Source organism: Cyclopterus lumpus, chromosome 15, assembly GCF_009769545.1.
Source record: "Cyclopterus lumpus isolate fCycLum1 chromosome 15, fCycLum1.pri, whole genome shotgun sequence".
Lineage (NCBI taxonomy): Eukaryota > Metazoa > Chordata > Actinopteri > Perciformes > Cyclopteridae > Cyclopterus > Cyclopterus lumpus.
The window spans coordinates 178,753-200,126 of record NC_046980.1 but is presented as its reverse complement, the minus strand read 5'-3'; the positions used below and the strand labels follow the sequence as shown (position 1 = coordinate 200,126).

General features: G+C 44.0%; 1 protein-coding gene across 1 annotated transcript; it reads right to left on the bottom strand.

Annotated features, from left to right (window-relative positions):
• Nucleotides 1-492: 492 nt before the first annotated feature.
• On the bottom strand, nucleotides 493-18,555 carry prph2b (peripherin 2b (retinal degeneration, slow)). The gene is made up of 3 exons (XM_034552441.1): nucleotides 17,975-18,555; nucleotides 8,209-8,455; nucleotides 493-696 (listed from the first exon to the last, which is right to left on the bottom strand). Exons 1-3 carry the CDS (start codon nucleotides 18,553-18,555, stop codon nucleotides 493-495), a joined length of 1,032 nt encoding a protein of 343 aa, XP_034408332.1.
• Nucleotides 18,556-21,374: the final 2,819 nt, after the last annotated feature.

Here is a 21,374-nt window from a genome sequence, read left to right as displayed (position 1 = left end):
CGCGTTGACCTACATTAAGATGTTTGAAGGATGTGTTCAAGTAATATTCAAGGAAGAAGTGTATGCAGTAGCCCGTGCTGGTCAGGAGTGGTACTGCTAACGTTGAAGTACCACTCCATTCTGTGAAGACCGGCGTCTTTCAGGCCTGATGTCTGATAGGAAGCATTTGTGTGTGTGTGTGTGTGCGTGTGTGTGTGTGTGTGGGGGGTATTAATATATGTATTCAATAGGATTTTAAATCCCAACCCAGAAGTTTTATTTACAGCAGCAGGTTTCTGTTCCTCCTGTTTAAAAATAAACTCTGATCAACATATGTACAGAATGGAAAATATCAATAAATAAACTAAGATTGTGTGTGTGGTATTTTAACACATGTATGATGACGTATGTACAGACAGAGAAAGCCTCTTCTCTCTTGCTCCCTGTTGTTTGGAGGAGCGGCAGGTAGAGGTGTGTGTGGGGGGGCTCAGTCCTGTGTGGGGGGCGGGGCTCTCAGTTGGCGGCCTCAGGTGCATCCCCACCCTCCACCACTTGGTTGGTCTTCCCAAGCGTCTTCAGCTTGGCCAGCAGATCGCCAAACGTCTCCTTCACTCCTTTCTCCAGCAGCCAGCCATCACTCTCGCACTCCGGGTTCTCCGGGTCCTCCATCGTCTCCAGAGCCGTGGTTAGGTACTTCAACCCCGCCATGTCCACCGACTGGGAAACAGTTCAGGGTCAGCATATAGATCACATCCTGACATATACATATATATTTAGTATCCACGTGACTTCATGGTGGTCTAGTACTCCTCGATGGTTTAGTACCCACGTGACTTCATGGTGGTCTAGTACTCCTCTATGGTTTAGTACCCATATGACTTCATGGTGGTCTAGTACTCCTCGATGGTTTAGTACCCATGTGACTTCATGATTGTCTAGTTCTCCCTCATGGTTTAATGCACTTATTGTAAGTCGCTTTGGATAAAAGCGTCAGCTAAATGACATGAAATGTAATGTAATGAGGATTTAGTACTTTATGTGACTTCATGGTGGTCTAGCTCTCCCTGATGGTTTAGTTCTCCTTGATGGTTTAGAACCCATGTGACTTCATCGTGGTCTTGTTCTCCCTGATGGTTTAGTACCCATGTGACTTCATGGTGGTTTAGTTCTCCCTACTGGTTTAGTACCCATGTGACTTCATGGTGGTTTAGTTCTCCCTGATGGTTTAGTACCCATGTGACTTCATGGTGGTTTAGTTCTCCCTGATGGTTTAGTACCCACGTGACTTCATGGTGGTCTAGTTCTCCCTGATGGTTTAGTACCCATGTGACTTCATGGTGATTAAGCTCTCCCTACTGGTTTAGTACCCACGTGACTTCATGGTGGTCTAGTTCTCCCTGATGGTTTAGTACCCATGTGACTTCATGGTGATCTAGCTCTCCCTACTGGTTTAGTCCCCATGTGACTTCATCGTGGTCTAGCTCTCCCTGATGGTTTAGTTCTCCCTGATTGTTTAGAACCCATGTGACTTCATTGTGGTCTCGTTCTCCCTGATGGTTTAGTTCTCCCTGATGGTTTAGAACCCATGTGACTTCATCGTGGTCTCGTTCTCCCTGATGGTTTAGAACCCATGTGACTTCATGGTGGTCTAGTTCTTCCTGATGGTTTAGTACCCATGTGACTTCATGGTGATCTAGCTCTCCCTACTGGTTTAGTACCCACGTGACTTCATGGTGGTCTAGTTCTCCCCTGATGGTTTAGTACCCATGTGACTTCATGGTGATCTAGCTCTAATTATTGACATCCTGTTCTCAGTCTGTCAGCAGTAATTTTAGTAGACGGAACAAAAGGAGAGGGGAACCGGTTTCTGTTTTAGTATTATAGTATTTAAGTTTAGAACTACTTTAAATCATTTACATACATACATGAAATGTGAGCCCTCCTCTGCATGTTTAGGCGCGGTTGTGAAGAGCCCAGGGTTCAGTGCCTTGCTCAAGGACACTTGGACATGCGAAATGCAGGAGGCCAGGCATCCAACAGCTCTTCCCTGAATGTTATTATTGTTATTTGAGTATTTAAGTATTTCATTATTTGAGTATTTCAATATTTAAGAGTTTTAGTATTTAACTTTATAACTTTGTAAGTACTTAATGATTTGAGTGTGTTAGTATTTGATCAATGCTCATATACATTAAAATAATGAGCACTGATTGTTTCTTCAAACAAAGATGTGAAGGTGTTGGTCACCATGTTGTTGTTTACGTGTTTGTTGTGTGGAGGCTGTCACAAACAGACCTGAGAGCAGCAGCATCAGTGATAGAACGTGTGATTGAGTTGACCGCCATGACTCTTCAGGTCAAACCTGTTGTTTTGACCGACATAACCAAGAACTGTCCCTCGTTCTGATTTTCCCAGAATGCAACCTGTTGCTGATGCAGGCAGATTAACCATCCCAGAATAGTCCCTGATCCTCCGTGAGCCACCGCTCGGCAGCTTAACACACCGCCACCTCAGCACCTGAGCCTGTAAAAGATCTGAGGTCAGATTCTCATCTTTCATAGACGTGATGAACTCTGAACTCCAGGTGAACAAGGGAAGAAAAACTACATTTAACTCCAAGAAACTCAAACTCTGTTGAGGTTCTCTCTCTGTGTGAATAGAAGTGAGTGTACTTGTGAGTATGAGTGTGACTTTGAGTGTGACCTTGAGTGTGTGTAACTTTTAGTGTGACTTTGATTTTTAATGCGAATGTGGCTGTGAGACTGACTTCTTCTCTGACATCATAACCAAAAACACTAACAATACACACGTCTTATTTGGTCCCATTGACAGGCTAACAAACCCTCCGGTGTCAGTAACTGCTACGCTCCAATCCTCCTGGGCATGAAATCAACTTTCATTTTAGAAAATTAGACTAGAAGTCGGAGCCTCCACACCAACCACTGGATCTCAGTATGTATATATGTCTTCATATTACTAGATCTCAGTGTGTATATGTGTGTATATATCTTCTTGGTGTTCTGTGCTTGGACCAATTTTATTTACCTTATATATGCTTCCTTTGGGCAACATTATCAGGAAACACTCCATAAACTTTCATTGCTATGCAGATGATAATCAATTATATCTATCGATCAAACCAGAGGAGACCAACCAGCTGGCTAAAATTCAAGAATGTCTTAAAGACATAAAAACATGGATGACCTGCAACTTCCTGATGTTAAACTCAGACAAAACTGAAGTTATTTTACTGGGCCCTGAACACCTCAGAGATCAATTATCTGGTGATGTGGTTTCTGTAGATGGCATTGCCCTGGCATCCAACACCACTGTAAAGAATCTCTAGTTATCTTTGACCCAGACTTGTCCTTTAACTCCACGTTAAGCAAATCTCAAGGATTGCATTTTTTCATCTACGTAACATTTCAAAAATCAGGCACATCTTGTCTCAAAAGGATGCAGAAAAGCTGGTTCACACGTTTGTTACTTCCAGACTAGATTACTGCAACTCCTTATTATCAGGCTGCTCTAATAAGTCTCTTAAATCCCTCCAGTTGATCCAGAATGCTGCAGCTCGTGTACTCACAAAAACTAAGAAAAGAGATCACATGACTCCTGTATTAGCTGCGCTGCACTGGCTCCCTGTAAAATCAAGAATCACATTTAAAATTCTTCTCCTCACCTACAAAGCCTTGATTGGTGATGCACCATCATATCTTAAGGAGCTTGTAGTACCATATTGCCCCACTAGAGAGCTGCGCCCACTAAATGTGCGGCTACTTGTGGTTCCTAGAGTCCTAAAAAGTAGGATGGGAGCCAGAGCCTTCAGTTATCAAGCTCCTCTTTTATGGAACCAGCTTCCACTTTCAGTCCGGGAGGCAGACACAGTCACCTCATTCAAGAATAGACTTAAGACTTTCCTCTTTAATAGTGCTTATAGTTAGGGCTGAATCAGGTTTGCCCTGGTCGAGCCCCTTGATATGCTGCTATAGGCTTATAGGCTGCTGGGGGATGTTTTAGGATACACTGAGCACCTATCTCCTCTTCTCTCTCCTTATGGATGAATTTACATCTCTCCATTGCACCTTATTAACTCTGCTTCCTCCCCGGAGTCGTTGTGACTTCACGTCTCATAGGGTCCATTGGACCTGGAGGTGTCTGATGCTGGTGAGCCGGCCTCCCATTGGCCCTGCTGATGCCCTGCCCCCCCTCCTCTCTACCTCCTTCTGTTTCATGGATTGGAGTTCCATTCATACATTGTCATATTCATGTAATGTGTTTATGTAACTCTGTAACTCTGTTCATCTGGTCACATGACATCTATTCATCTGTCCATCCGGGGAGAGGGATCCTCCTCTGTTGCTCTCCTGAAGGTTTCTTCCCTTTTTTCCCTGTGAAGTTATTTTTGGGGAGTTTTTCCTTATCCGATGTGAGGTCAAAGGTCAGGGATGTCATATGTGTTCAGATTGTAAAGCCCTATGAGACAAATTTGTAATTTGTGATATACAAAATAAACTAAATTTAATGTCTTAGTATTACTGGACCTCAGTGTGGATATTTATGTATATATGTGTGTATATATGTCTTAGTATTACTAGATCACAGTGTGTATATTTGGGTATATATGTGTGTATATATGTCTTAGTATTACTAGCTCTCTGTGTGTATATGTGTGTATATATATGTCTTAGCATTACAGGATCTCAGTGTGTATATATGTGTATATATGTGTGTATATATGTCTTAGTATTACTAGCTCTCTGTGTATATATGTGTGTATATATGTCTTAGCATTACAGGATCTCAGTGTATATGTGTGTATATATGTGTGTATATATGTCTTAGTATTACAGGATCTCAGTGTGTATATGTGTGTATATATGTGTGTATATATGTCTTAGTATTACAGGATCTCAGTGTATACGTGTGTATATGTGTGTATATATGTCTTAGTATTACATGATCTCAGTGTATACGTGTGTATATATGTCTTAGTATTACAGGATCTCAGTGTATATATGTGTGTATATATGTCTTAGTATTACAGGATCTCAGTGTGTATATGTGTGTATATATGTGTGTATATATGTCTTAGTATTACAGGATCTCAGTGTGTATACGTGTGTATATATGTGTGTATATATGTCTTAGTATTACATGATCTCAGTGTATACGTGTGTATATATGTCTTAGTATTACAGGATCTCAGTGTGTATATGTGTGTATATATGTGTGTATATATGTCTTAGTATTACAGGATCTCAGTGTGTATATGTGTGTATATATGTGTGTATATATGTCTTAGTATTACAGGATCTCAGTGTATACGTGTGTATATATGTGTGTATATATGTCTTAGTATTACATGATCTCAGTGTATACGTGTGTATATATGTCTTAGTATTACAGGATCTCAGTGTGTATATGTGTGTATATATGTCTTAGTATTACAGGATCTCAGTGTATACGTGTGTATATATGTGTGTATATATGTCTTAGTATTACAGGAGCTCAGTGTATACGTGTGTATATATGTGTATTTATGTCTTAGTATTACATGATCTCAGTGTATACGTGTGTATATATGTCTTAGTATTACAGGATCTCAGTGTGTATATGTGTGTATATATGTCTTAGTATTACAGGATCTCAGTGTATACGTGTGTATATGTGTCTGTATATATGTCTTAGTATTACAGGATCTCAGTGTATATATGTGTGTATATATGTCTTAGTATTACTAGATCTCAGTGTGTATATGTGTGTATATATGTCTTAGTATTACAGGATCTCAGTGTGTATATGTGTGTATATATGTGTGTATATATGTCTTAGTATTACTGGATCTCAGTGTGTATATGTGTGTATATATGTGTGTATATATGTCTTAGTATTACTGGATCTCAGTGTGTATATGTGTGTATATGTGTGTATATATGTCTTAGTATTACAGGATCTCAGTGTGTATATGTGTGTATATATGTCTTAGTATTACTGGATCTCAGTGTGTATATGTGTGTATATATGTGTGTATATATGTCTTAGTATTACTGGATCTCAGTGTGTATATGTGTGTATATGTGTGTATATATGTCTTAGTATTACTAGATCTCAGTGTGTATATTTGTGGATATGTGTGTATATATGTCTTAGTATTACTGGATCTCAGTATATATTTGTTTATGTGTGTATATATGCCTTCGTATTACTAGATCTCAGTGTATATATGTGTGTATATATGTCTTAGTATTACAGGATCTCAGTGTATACGTGTGTATATATGTGTGTATATATGTCTTAGTATTACATGATCTCAGTGTATACGTGTGTATATATGTCTTTGTATTACAGGATCTCAGTGTGTATATATGTGTGTATATATGTCTTAGTATTACAGGATCTCAGTGTGTATATGTGTGTATATATGTGTGTATATATGTCTTAGTATTACAGGATCTCAGTGTGTATATGTGTGTATATATGTGTGTATATATGTCTTAGTATTACTGGATCTCAGTGTGTATATGTGTGTATATATGTGTGTGTATATGTCTTAGTATTACTGGATCTCAGTGTGTATATGTGTGTATATGTGTGTATATATGTCTTAGTATTACTGGATCTCAGTGTGTATATGTGTGTATATGTGTGTATATATATGTCTTAGTATTACAGGATCTCAGTGTGTATATATATGTCTTAGTATTACTAGCTCTCTGTGTACATATGTATGTATATATGTCTTAGTATTACAGGATCTCAGTGTGTATATGTGTGTGTATATATGTCTTAGTACTACAGGATCTCAGTGTATATGTGTGTATATATGTCTTAGTATTACTGGATCTCAGTGTGTATATATGTGTGTATATATGTCTTAGTAATACTGGATCTCAGTGTATACGTGTGTATATATGTGTGTATATATGTCTTAGTATTACTAGATCTCAGTGTGTATATTTGTGGATATGTGTGTATATATGTCTTAGTATTACTGGATCTCAGTATATATTTGTTTATGTGTGTATATATGCCTTCGTATTACTAGATCTCAGTGTGTATATAATTGTGTATATATGTCTTAGTATTACTGGATCTCAGTGTGTATATGATTGTATATATATGTCTTAGTATTACTGGATCTCAGTGTGTATATAATTGTGTATATATGTCTTAGTATTACTGGACCTCAGTGTGTATATCTGGGTACATATGTGTGTATATAGTGTATGTCTTAGTATTAAAGGATCTCAGTGTGTATTTGTGGATATGTGTGTATATATATCTTAGTATTACTGGATCTCAGTGTGTATATATGTGTGTATATGTGTCTTAGTATTACTAGACCTCAGTATGTATATACGTATGTGTGTATATATGTTGTAGTATTACTGGATCTCAGTGCTGCATTCGACACGGTCCACCAGGACTTACTACTAGACAGACTAAAGTCTGGGTAGGACTCTCTGGCGCAGCACTTAACTGGTTTGAATCCTACTTGAAGGACCGACAATACTTTGTGTCTTTAGCTAATTACACACCAGAGCTGACTAGGGTGACGTGGTGTTCCCCAAGATTCAAGGTGAGTGTGAGTGTAACCTTGAGTGAGTGTAACTTGTAATGTCAGTGTGACTTTTAATATGCATGTGACATTGAGTGTGTGACGTCATTTAATTTTGACTGTGATTGTGACTTTTAATGTGAGTGTGACTGAGACTTTGAGCGTGTGTGACTTAACGTGAGTGTGATTTGTAATGGGAGTGTGCTTTTGAGTGTGCTTGAGTGAGAGTGTGAGTGCGATTCAAATTGAGTGTGACTAAGTGTGAGTGTGACTTTAGGTGAATGTTTCTTTGTCACAGTCTGAGACCCATAAACTATGTTTTTATTTACAGACAGCAAAGTCTTTGTCTGAACTTTTAATCCGTTTGTAAAATCTAAATGTAGCTTCATGCTAAGCTAACCAGTGGCTTGCTGTGGCTTCATGCTCTGCTAACCCGCGGCTGGCTTTAGCTTCATGCTAAGCTAACCGGCATCAGACTGTAGCTTCATGCTAAGTTAATCAGCGGCTGGCTATAGCTTCATGCTAAGCCAACCTGGCTTTAGCTTCATGCTAAGCTAATCTGTCTGTAACTTCATGCTAAGCTAACCTAGATGTTGGACTGCTCCTGAAGGCAACACTCTGGCTCAGGCCAGAAGCTGATTGGCTGAGGCAGGTTGTGGGCGGCTTACCTCCAGGATGATGGTGGCGATGATGAGCACTCCGATGCTGGTCATCATGCTGCTGAAGTAAGAGAACAGGGCCTCCCGGCAGCCCCGGGTCCAGATGTTGAGCTCCTCAATGCGGTGATCATAGTCGTAGTGGGCCGAGTTGTTGGTCAGGTGGTGCTGGATGCAGGGCCGAGGGGAGCCGGGGTTACAGCAGCTGAAGGGGACGCTGTCCATCAGGTACTTTCCCTCCACATTACTAAGGACGCGACTGCAGGATGAAGTCAGTGTCAGTGTTAATATTCACCGAACTCCACAGAGGTCAGAGGTCACACAGCTGTCACAATCATGGTGTATGGATGGGTTACTGAGCCCAGTCTACCTTGGCAACCACCTGACCCCTCTGACCCCCCTTTCACCTCCTTGAAACTCAGAGCTGCGGTTTAAAGTGACTGCTTCACCTTTTCAGGAAAGTTAATCAGCCGGAAAACAACAGCAAAGTGACCCTTGATCGTTATTTAACATCTCTTTGTAGTTATTGAGACTCTCTTTGTTTATTTAGCATCTCCTTGTAGTTATTTAGCGTCTCTTTGTTTATTTAGCATCTCCTTGTAGTTATTTAGTGTCTCTTTGTAGTTATTTAGCGTCTCTTTGTAGTTATTTAGCGTCTCTTTGTAGTTATTGAGCATTTCTTTGTGTATTCAACATCTCTTTGCAGTTGTTTACCATCTCTTTGTAGTTTGAGAGAAAGATCAAGATGGCCGCGGATGGCAGCCTCAATTTTGTGCTCTCTTGTGTTTTCTTTACATGTTTGTTCCGTTTTTAGCTTTGTGGTTATATTCACTAGGGAAGAACCTTTCAACATCTTTAAACACTCGACAAGCTTTTAACCAAACTTGGAAGAGTAATTAGCTCGCTAGCCCCAGCATCTGGGTTTGGTCCACAGCGCTGCTTCGTTGTCCTGCTACTGGAACGGTTGGTCTTCTCATCCCTGACTGCCACATCACTAGCCAGCACAAGCCCACCTGTTTACCAGGTAGCAGACCTCGGTTGGTCTCCACTAAACACCACCGCACCAGTTTGACCTCCATTCTCCAGGCAGGATTGTCAGGTTGATGGACTGGTGACCCCTCCAGGCTACCACGTTCTCCTCGCCGGAATGCTGGCGTCTTTCCGCTGTTGTGCCGTGATCATCCCGCTGGTGCTCTTGGGCTGCACATCGCTTCTCGTCTCGCAGACGTCCGGCTCTTGGTCACAGGCTGGACCATGCCGCCGCTGTACTCCACGTACTCCAAGGATCTTCACAACTTCAATAACCGCCTGGACTGCATGGACATTCTCAAACTATATGGAATACTTCGCAGAGTCCATCCTTCACATAGAAGCTCTGGACGCATGTTCACCAACAACTTCCCATGCCCAGACTCCATCCCATCTCTCGGGTCCTGTCACAACCAAACTTCCTCGTTACGTCACCACAACAAACTACACGTGAATCGATTCAATTTCTGTTCTCTTCCTCAGTCCTCACAGCCTATCACAAAGCAACATCAAATGGCATTAACTGGCTCTGCTCAACACTGGCTCACTCAACAATAAAAGCCTCATTCTGAATGAATTCATAACGGAGAGTAACCTTGACGTCCTCTGCCTCACTGAAACATGGCATAAACCCCTGGACTATTTCTCCTTAAACCAGACCACCCCCACAGGATTCCCATACATAGATACACCTCGTCCTAAGGGGCAGGGAGGTGGTGTTGCTGCTGTTTACAGGGAGGACATTAAAACAACCACCATTCCTGCAATTCATTCTTTTGAACATCTTGCTTTCAAACTCTGGTCCCACTCCTCTGGTCTCTGCTGTTATCTACCGCCCCCCCCCAAGCCAAACCCCTTCTTTCTCTCTGACTTCTCAGATTTCCTGACCCAGCTATGTGCCATCTCACCTGCCATTCTCCTCATATGTGATTTTAACATCCATATTGTCTGCATTTTTTCATCTACGTAACATTTAAAAAATTAGGCACATCTTGTCTCAAAAAGATGCAGAAAAGCTGGTTCACGCGTTTGTTACTTCCAGACTAGATTACTGCAACTCCTTATTATCAGGCTGCTCTAATAAGTCTCTTAAGTCCCTCCAGTTGATCCAGAATGCTGCAGCTCGTGTACTCACAAAAACTAAGAAAAGAGATCACATGACTCCTGTATTAGCTGCTCTGCACTGGCTCCCTGTAAAATCAAGAATCACATTTAAAATTCTTCTCACCTACAAAGCCTTGATTGGTGATGCACCATCATATCTTAAGGAGCTTGTAGTACCATATTGCCCCACTAGAGAGCTGCGCTCACTAAATGCGGGGCTACTTGTGGTTCCTAGAGTCCTAAAAAGTAGGATGGGAGCCAGAGCCTTCAGTTATCAAGCTCCTCTTTTATGGAACCAGCTTCCACTTTCAGTCCTGGAGGCAGACACAGTCACCTCATTCAAGAATAGACTTAAGACTTTCCTGTTTGATAGTGCTTATAGTTAGGGCTGAATCAGGTTTGCCCTGGTCCAGCCCCTTGATATGCTGCTATAGGCTTATAGGCTGCTGGGGGATGTTTTAGGATACACTGAGCACCTATCTCCTCTTCTCTCTCTCCTTATGGATGAATTTACATCTCTCCATTGCACCTTATTAACTCTGCTTCCTCCCCAAAGTCGTTGTGACTTCACGTCTCATAGGGTCCATCGGACCTGGCTTTGTCTGAAGCTAGTCCTGGGTCCTGGGCCAGACCTCATTCAGACCTCTTTCGCGATGCCTCTGTGGCCCTGCATCCTGCCATGGCCCAGCTGATGCCCCCTTTCTCTCTACCTCTTTTTGTTTCATGGATTGTGGAGGTCTGGATCGTGGTCCATGCCTACTACTAATTATTCATACATTCTGTCATATTCATGTAATGTGTTTATGTAACTCTGCATCTGTCCATCCGGGGAGAGGGATCCTCCTCTGTTGCTCTCCTGAAGATTTCTTCCCTTTTTTCCCTGTGAAAGGGTTTTTTCTATTTCTTTTCTGATCAGATGTGAGGTCAAAGGTCAGGGATGTCATATGTGTACAGATTGTAAAGCCCTCTGAGGCAAATTTGTAATTTGTGATATTGGGCTGTACAAAATAAACTGAATTGAATTGAATAACACTGACTGTAAATCTGCCACAGAATTCCTGGAACTGCTACAATGCTTCAACTTTACACAACATATTAACTTCCCCACTCACAGACGTGTTCATATTCTGTATTTGCTCTGCTCCACTGGTCCCACAATACTTCAGCTCTCCAGCCTCAACCTCAATATCTCTGACCACCTGTGTAAGATGGCACCATGCCAGCGGCTGCCTGTCGCAGTAGCTCCCTGTGTGTTTTAATTTATTGTCTTTTTTTCACTTGTGCCAGGCCCGAGATCCCGGAGGAGCTGCGGAGAAGGGCTCGGGGCTGCAGGTCGGGTGCTAAGCGGAGAGCTAAGGCGAGGAAGTACAAACCCTCGGTACCGGTGATTGTAACGGGGAACGTGAGGTCTTTGGCGAATAAGACTGAGAGGGACTTCCATACGTGTAGCCTCATGTGTTTCATGGAGACATGGCTGCACGCAGACTTTCCGGATAACATTGCGTCGATGCCCGGCTTCAGGCCTGTTCGGGCGGACAGAGACGCTATACAGAGCGGTAAGAGGAGAGGTGGCGGGGTTGCTGTGTATGTGAACGAGAGGTTGTACAATCCCGACCACGTGTGTGAAGGAGCGCTTCTGTAGCCCTCACATTGGGGATAGCCGTGGGGATACCTCTGTGTTATTTGCAGAGGGAGTTCACGTCTGCCATTATTGTCGCCGGTTACGTGCCTCCTTCAGCTGACGCCAAGGAAGCAGTGGACACCATCCACTCTACTGTGTCTGGTTGCCTCCTTCAGCTGACGCCAAGGAAGCAGTGGACACCATCCACTCTACTGTGTCTGGACTGCTGAGTCAACATCCTGGTGCATTTTTGGCAATAACTGGTGACTTTAACCACACCAGCCTGGATAAAGCACTGCCGACTTTTCACCAGTATGTTGACTGCCCCACACGGAACAATAAAACTCTGGACCTACTGTATGCAAATGCTAAGCATGCATACAGTGCCCCTGCCCCCCTTGCCCCCCCCTTGGCAGGTCTGATCTGGGTCCTCCATCCATCCATCCATTATCACCCGCTTATCCGGGGTTGGGTCGCGGTGGCAGCAGGTTCAGCAGGCCGACCCAGGCTTCCCTCTCACCCGCAGCACTTTCCAGCTCATTCTGGGGGATCCCGAGGCGTTCCAAGGCCAGCCGGGAGATATAATCCCTCCAGCGTGTCCTCGGTCTTCCCCGGGGCCTCCTACAATTGGTGTCAACAGGACCCTGAATTGATCTGGGTCCTGTTGACACCAAAGTATTTTCCTCTGGTGCAAAAGGCTGTCTGTGACCACCAAGACGTAGTCTCGGGGGGCTAATAACGCCCTGCAGGACTGCTTTGAGTCAACGGACTGGGATGTGCTGTGTGGACCACATGGGGAGGACATCAACAGCATGACGGACTGCATCACAGAATATATAAAGTCCTGTGTTCACACCACCATACCATCCCGGACTGTACGCTGCTTCCTGAACAACAAGCCGTGGATCACCAGTTACCTGAAAGCACTTCTTAATAAGAAGAAAGCATCTTTCAGGTCTGGGGACAGGGACAAGCTCAGGAGAGTCCAGCGCGACCTGAAGGTGAAGCTCAGGGAGAGCAAGGACTCCTACAGGAGAAAGCTTGAGGCCAAACTCCAGCAGAACAATGTGAGGGAGGTGTGGAACGGAATGAAGCAAATGACTGGCTTCAAGGTTGGAGGGAGACAACCAGGGGGCTCCCTGGAGAGGGCCAACGATATCAACTGCTTCTTCAATAGGTTTAGTTCACAGCCCTCATTTGTCTCCTCCACACAACACACCTCCCAAGCACCTCACCCTCTGTCCCCCCTGGTGAGCTGCACAAAGGATTTGTCCACCCTCCTTGAACTGGAAGGCCAACATCAACGCTGTGTACAAGAAGGGGAGGAGTCAACTCTTTTTCTTGAGGAAACTTGGATCCTTTCGAAGTGTTCAGCAATATGTTGTAGATGTTCTACCAGTCTGTTGGACTAGTGCTCTGAGATGTTGGAGATGTTCTTCCAGTCTGTTGGACCAGTACTCTATATTTCTCCGTAGTCTGCTGGGGGAGCAGCATTGGAGTCGGAGACACCAACAGACTCACTAAACTGGTGAGGAAGGCCGGCTCCATCATTGGCTGCAAACAGGACTATCAGGAACAGGTGGTAGAGAGGAGAACACTGAAAAAACTATTGTCCATATTGGAGAACCCGGACCACACTCTCCACCACCTACTGTTGGGACAGTGGAGCACGTTCTCCAACAGACTGCTTCAGCTCCGCTTCACAAGGACAGATACAGGAGAACATTCCAGATACTGGAGAAAATGCAACTCTTTCCTTTCATTTTTCAAAACGAAAATTGACAGTCCTTTCCATCTATCCACCTGCCCCCCCACCCCCCTATCTTCCACCCTTCAGCCCCTTTCTCAGTTCTCCTGTGTCCCCATTGGAGCTATCTTCCTACACAACAGGAATGAGAAGCTCCACCAGTATCCTGTATCCTGACCCATCTACTCTCGTAAAGGACTGTCTTCCAGCTCATCATAGCAATAATTAACCCCTCATTCAACTAGTCACCCCATCCTCAAAACACCTGGACTTGACCGTGAGACCATGAGCAATTTCCGTCCCATCTCAAATCTTCCCTTCCTGTCAAAAATACTGAAAAGCGTTGTCGCTTTGTAGTTATTAAGCATCTCTTTTTTAATCCAACATCTCTTTGTAGTCGTTTAGCATCTCTATAGTCATCTACTGTCTCTTTGTAGTCGTTTAGTGTCTCTTTGTATTCAATTAGTGTATCTTCGTAGGGTAGCTTTGTAGCGTCTCTTTGCAGTCGTTTAACGTCTCTTTGCAATCGTTTACCATCTCTTTGCAGTCTTTTAGCATCTCTTTGTAGTTGTTTACTGTCTTTGTAGTCATTTGTAGTACTTTGTAGTTGTTTAGCGTCTCTTTGTATTTGTTTACTGTCTCTTTGTAGTCCTTTGTAGTACTTGGTAGTCGTTTAGTGTCTCTTTGTAGTCGTTTACTATATCTTTGTATTTATCTAGCCTATCTTTATTGCCGTCTCTTTGTAGATTATCTTTGTAGTCGTTTACCATCTCTTTGTAGTTCTTTAGCATGTCTTTGAAGTCGTTTTCTATATCTTTGTACTCATTTAGTGTCTCTTTGTATTCGTCTATCCTATCTTCATTGCCGTCTCTTTGTAGATTATCTTAGTAGTAGTTCAGCATCTCTTCATAGTCATTTAGCGTTTCTTTGTAGCTTCTATTTGTAGCGTATCTTTGTAGTTGTTTGTAGTTGTTTACCATCTATTTGTAGTTGTTCATTATATCTTTGTAGTTGTTTAGCGTCTCTTTGTACTCAATTAACATCTTTTTGTAGCGTCTCTTTGCAGTCATTTACCGTCTCTTTGCAATCGTTTACCGTCTCTTTGTAGTTGTTTTGCGTCTCTTTGTATTCGTCTTTATTGCTGTCCCTATGTAGCGTCACTTTGTAGCTTATCTTTGTAGTCGTTTAGCTTCTCTTAGTCATCGTTTAGCGTCTCTTCATAGTTGCTTAGCATCTCTTTGTAGCGTTTCTTTGTAGCGTGTCTTTGTAGTTGTTTGTAGTCGTTTACCGTCTATTTGTAGGTGTTCATTATATCTTTATAGCTGTTTAGCGTCTCTCTGTATTCAATTAGTGTCTCGTTGTAGTGTCTCATTGTAGCAACTCGTTGTAGCGTCTCGTTGAAGCAACTCGTTGTAGCGACTCGTTATAGCGTCTCGTTGTAGCGTCTCATTGCAGCAACTCGTTGTAGCGACTCGTTGTAGTCGTTTACAATCTCTTTGTAGTGGTTTAACAAATCTTTGTAGTCGTTTAATGTCTTTGAAACATATTTTTGTAGTTGTTTGATTAGGAGATTTATTTAGGAGACACCTTTCCTTGAGCACTAATCTCAGTTACAGCAACGTTTACAAAATCAGGTTATTTCAATTCGATCAATTTATAAAAAAGCTTTCACTTTAAGTTTTTGGTGAACTTGTGAATGTGTGAATTTAGTAGAAACCATAATAAATAGAAGTGTAGGAGAGCAGACATGGAACGGTTTCCAGAAAGTACAAAAGAAAATAAAAACACATAAGTCTGGGCGTAAAATATTCGCAGATTGTCTGAAGAGAGAGAATGTAATTCTGGAGACGGGCCTGCAACAACTGACCTGCAACAACTGACCTGCAACAACTGACCTGCAACCACAGAACTGCAAACACAGATCTGCAAATATAGATCTGCATCCACAGACCTGCAAAAACAGACCTGCAACCACAGACCTGCAAATATAGACCTGGAACAACTGACCTGCAACCACAGACCTGCAAATACAGACCTGCAACCACAGAGCCTCAAATATAGACCTGCAACCACAGACCTGCAAATATAGACCTGCAACCACAGACCTGCAAACACAGACCTGCAAATATAGACCTGCAACCACAGACCTGCAAATATATAACTGAACTGCAGCCAAATACTTGCAACCACATACCTGCAACAACTTAACTGCAGCCACAGACCTGTAACCACAGACCTGCAAAAACAGACCTGCAACCACAGTGCTACAACCACAGTCCTGCAACCACAGACCTGCAAATACAGACCTGCAACCAAAGACCTGCAACCACGGACCCTCAAATATAGACCTGCAACCACAGACCTGCAAATATAGACCTGTAACCACAGACCTGCAAAAACCGACCTGCAACAACTGACCTGCAATCATAAACCTGTGTGACGACCCTCTCTGCCACTGGTTGTTATCCCTGCAGGGTTGCAGGTGGGCATGGCAGAGGGTCATAATGAGTGGGGACACCTGTGTTAATTAGCACCACTGGAAACACCTGGGCCTTGTGTGCCAGTGCACTCTCTTAGAAGACCCTCTGTTCTTAGTTGGTCCCCCTCTCTGTCTTGAGACACCTGTTTGGCTCTGTGTTCAAGATTAGGGTTTGTCTCTACACTACACAACATTACACACACTTCCCTCTCATGCACTCACCTCCACTACTGAAAGTACTGACTCCAGAGTCACAGTCACAACCTGCAGCCTACAGACCCGCAACCATAGACATGCAGCCCCAGACCTGTTACAACTGAAGTGCAGCCACAAACCTGCAACCATAGACTTGCTACCATAGACCTGTAACTACATACCTGTAACAACTGAACTGAAGCCACAAAGCTGCAGCCAAGGACCTTTAACCACAGACTTGCAGCTTGCAGACCTGCAACAACAGAGGTCTAGCCACAGATCTGCAAACAGAGAACTGCCACCACAGACCTGCAACCACAGACCTGCAACCACAGACCTGCAACAACTGAACTGCAGCTACAGACCTTCTACCCCAGACCTGCAACCACAGACCTGCAACAACTGACCTGCAGCCTGCAGACCTGCAACAACAGAGCTCTAGCCACATACCTGCAACCATAGAACTGAGACCACAGACTTGCAACCATAGACTTGCAACCACAGACGTCCAGCCAAAGACCTGCAACCACAGACCTGCAACCATAGAACTGCAACCACAGACTTGCAACCACAGACCTGCAACCACATGCCTCTATCTATAGACCCTCAACCACAGACCTGCAACAACTGACCTGCACCAACTGACCTGCACCCTGCAACAACAGAGCTCTAGCCACAGACCTGCAACCACAGACCTGGAATCAAAGACCCGCAACCAAAGACCTGCAACCACAGAACTACGACCACAGAACTGCAACCACAGACTTGCAACCACAGACCTGCAAATACAGACCTGCAACCACAGACCTGCAACCAAAGACCTGCAACCACGGAGCCTCAAATATAGACCTGCAACCACAGACCTGCAAATATAGACCTGTAACCACAGACCTGCAAAAACCGACCTGCAACAACTGACCTGCAATCATAAACCTGTGTGACGACCCTCTCTGCCACTGGTTGTTATCCCTGCAGGGTGGGACATGTTTCTCAGTATGTTTGCAATGATGTGTATTTTTCAGGTGAACGAATGAAGCACTCCCCCAGTCAACTGGTTTTGTTTAACCTTGTCATGTTAACTGGCATGTAAGCTGCAACAAAGTGGAAATCAGATCCTGACAGATTATCGACTTAGAGAGGAGAAGCCGGTACGTCGACCTCCTGCACGGCAACTTTTACCTCCTTAATTCTCTTATTTATCCTCCACTGACCCCTTTTGACAGAACTCTCTTTGTTGACCCGCTGATCTCTGAAAGTTTTAAGTGTGGGAGATTTGAATCAGGCTTTAAGCTTTAAAGATGAGACAAACTGAGCCAGAGTGCAGTGAAGCTGAAGATTGAAGTGAACTTTCTGGGAAAGTTAGAAGTAAAGGCTTGATGTGTTGATGAGAGCCAGAAGAGTAACAATCAATCTGACAGGATAAGATGAACTGATCAGTTCAATATAAAGTTTAGTTCAGACAGTCAGGAAGTGTTTCTCTTGCTTTCATTATTGTTAATTCTTGGATTAGTTGATTAATTGTTTGGTCTCTGAAACATCAGTCTGACCATTAACGAAACTAAGTGCTTCAGCTCTGTGGGGCGGCTTGAGTTTGTGTACTCACTCCTTGACCAGGTCGTTGCTCATGTCCAGGTAGCGGTTGCTGATCCACTGCACCTCGAACCAGTCCCTGAAGTTGTTGTTGCCGCAGCAGCGGAACTCGATCTGCGTCAAGTCCAAGGTCCTCTTCATGAAGCAGCGCCCCGGTGTGTCGGTGTCTTTGTAGAACTTGATGCTGTTCTTCAGGCCCTCAGCCAGCGTCAGGTACACGGCGAACTGCATGAGGAAGCAGAGCAGCGCAGTCAGCAGCAGCAGTGCGTTAAAGCCGCAGCAAAGCAGCAGGAATGGCTTCAGCATCGGCTTCCACTTGGCAAACTTGATTGGGTCCAGAGAGTCGTGGCACACTTTCCCCCCGAAGGCGTTAACCCCGCAGGCCAACAGGCCCACCAGGATCAACAGGTTGGGCACTAAATGGCTCTCGTTGTTGTCCATCATCTCGCTTCTCTTCCGCAACTCGATCTTGAAGAAGATGCCGAGGCTGAAGAGGAGTATCCCCACGATGACCGAGAGCCAGTAGATCATCCACAGACCCTGAGCCAGCTTCACCCGCTTCTGCAGGTTGAACTTCACCGGCATGAACGGCATTTTCACCTCTTATTGGGGTCGAACAACCTGGAATCAGCTTCTGGTATCAGTGAGAAAACAGGTCCCTTTGGTGAGCAGCTTGAGAATCCCTCAGAGATTTAATCCCATCCAGAAAGAAGCAGCTGAACGCAACTCGGCCAGAACTCCTGTTTTCAGACCCATAATGCCAAGCTGCAGGTCCATACTGCTGGGGGAGCAGAGGGGTTTGCCATCAAATCACAACAAGAGAATCACACAATCCGATCGGCAGCGAGCTCCTCACTCAGGTTTCCTGCAGAAGGAAGGTGTGAATGTGAGCGATGGCGACCGCTCCTCCTAACCCTCCGAGGGCTCTGATCCCATTAGCAGATCAGCTGCTGCCTCTAATCCTCTGACTTACTGGTAATGGGTTTGATGCTAAGCAGCAGCTTCCTCCTCTCGGCCGCTCAGCTCACCTATCTCACCTCCCTGCGGGTGTGCCCGGAGACAGGAAGTAGAAGAAACTTCCTGTAACCAATGATTCTTCATCCTCGGTGGAGCAAAGCAATCAGTCAATATCAGTTATATTTACAACATTCTGTTCTCTGCTCCCTCCACTCCTTTAAACCGGTCTTGAATCCTCAGAAGTCTGTCCTGTAAAAAATTAAATGGCCGACAGGCTGTGAGGAAAGTTTCAGCCTGAATTAAAGCTGACCACCTGTTGAAGGCTTTCGGACTGTCGGACTCCGAGCGGGCTCGCCGGCTGCTCTCGTTGAATGGCCGTGATAATTTTTTTCTTGCGGGACAAAAACACTGCGTGGCCGTGCTGAAGCCGGCCCAAGCCGCATGGCTACTGGCGGAGATAGCGGTAGTCGCGGCAGCAGAAGCGAGTCAACGACGGGGAGCCGCCGGCCTGTGTTTTTTTTACCACGCAAGGTTTAGGTGCCGCTCTCCATGCAGTTTCAGCAGGTCGGGAAATGCCGGGGCCGGCGCTCAGTAGCTGCCTTGAGCATCGGCCGAGCAGACAGGCTGCTATTCATCCAGGACCACATCTCCGGTCGCCGTTTTCTGTGCGACACAGGGGCACAGATGATCCCCTGCATTGCTCCCCGTAGCTGTCTACGGTGTATGAATGTAACATGTAAAGTGTCTTTGGGTATCTTAAAAAGCGCTATATAAATTAAATGGATTATTATTATTATTATTATGAGCGTCGTGCCGGCATCATTACATTACATGTCATTTAGTCTTTTTCGTCAGTGGGGCTATCAAGTCTAGTGTCATTCTCAGTGAGCCTGTAGCACTATCGACAAGATGATCAATCTGGGACGGACTAAAGTTAGCACAGGAGTCCTCCGTCACATTGAGACGTGGTATTGAATCAAATGCAGAAGGAATCTCTTCTTTAAATGTAGTTACAGCACTGTCAGTTAGACATCTGGTGTAGAAACTTTTGACTAACGGTGTATACTCCGGGAGTATGAACTCAAAAGTTATGAGGTAATGGTCTGACAGAAGAGGGTTCTGTGGGAAGACCTCCAAATGCTCAATGTCAATGCCATATGCAAGAACAAGGTCGAGGGTGTGGCCAAAGCAGTGAGTGGGTTTCTGTACTCTGACAGAAGCCAATCGAGTCCAACAATGAGATAAATGCAGTACTAAGGCAATCATTGTCAATATCCACATGAATATTAAAATCTCCTACAATAATAACCTTATCACTTTTAAGGACTACACTTTATAGAAACTCTGAACATTCAGATATAAATTCTGAATATGGACCTGGTGGCCGGTACAGTATAACAAATAGAATTGGCTGTAATGTTTTACAGGTTGGATGTGAAAGACTAAGAACAAAGGCTTTCAAATGAGTTGTAGTTTAGTTTAGGTTTAGGATTCATTAATAGGCTTGAGTCAAAGATGGCTGCTACTCCACCTCCTCGGTCGGTGCCTCGAGGAATGTGAGTATTAATATGACTTGGAGGAGTTGATTCATTTAGGCTGACATATTCTTCATGGCTCAGCCAGGTTTCAGTAAGACACAATAAATCAATGTGATTGTCTGATATTAAATCATTTACTAATACAGCTTTAGATGACAGAGATCTAATATTTAGGACTCCACATTTAATTATCCTGTTTTGTTGCACTGTTGCAGTAGTGATGTTAACCTGTATGAGGTTATTTTGTATAACTCCTCTTCTGGTTACTTTTGATTTAATTAATTTAAGTGGCCGTGGGACAGACACAGTCTCTATAGAGTTAAGGTTAAGGGTGGGTAACTGCTCCAATGGAAGTGCAGAGAAGGGTGGAAGACTACAACTCTGCTTCTGCTTCCTGATCTGAACTCTGGGTCATGGATTAAGTCCGCTAATCAACTTCGCCATGTTCACAGAAATGAGACGCTCTCCATCCCAAGTGGGATGAATGCCGTCTCGACTCATCAGATCAGGCTTTCCCCAGAAAGTCCTCCAGTTATCTATGTAGCCCACATTGTTTGCTGGGCACCACCTGGACAACCAGCGGTTGAATGACGACATGCGGCTATACATGTCATCATTGATCAGATTGGGGAGAGGGCCAGAGAAAACTACGGTGTCCGACATTGTCTTGGCATAAGTACACACCGATTCCACATTAATTTTAGTGACCTCCGACCGCCGCAGTCGGGAGTCATTACCGCCGGCGTGTATTATAATCTTACTGTAACTACGCTCATCTTTAGCCAGCAGTTTTAAACAAGATTCAATGTCGCCCGCTCTGGCCCCCGGGATGCATATGACTTTGGTCCCTGGCTTCCCTATCTTCACGTTTCTGACTATGGAGCTACCTATAACCAGAGTGGGTTTCTCAGCGGGTGC

Coding starts and splice junctions, on each gene's coding strand:
- prph2b (XM_034552441.1), bottom strand. CDS start 18,555: ATGCCGTTCATGCCGGTGAAGTTCAACCTGCAGAAGCGGGTGAAGCTG. Junction 8,456..17,974: donor AGCAACGACCTGGTCAAGGA/GTGAGTACACAA, acceptor TTCATCCTGCAG/TCGCGTCCTTAGTAATGTGG. Junction 697..8,208: donor TCGCCACCATCATCCTGGAG/GTAAGCCGCCCA, acceptor ACTGTTTCCCAG/TCGGTGGACATGGCGGGGTT.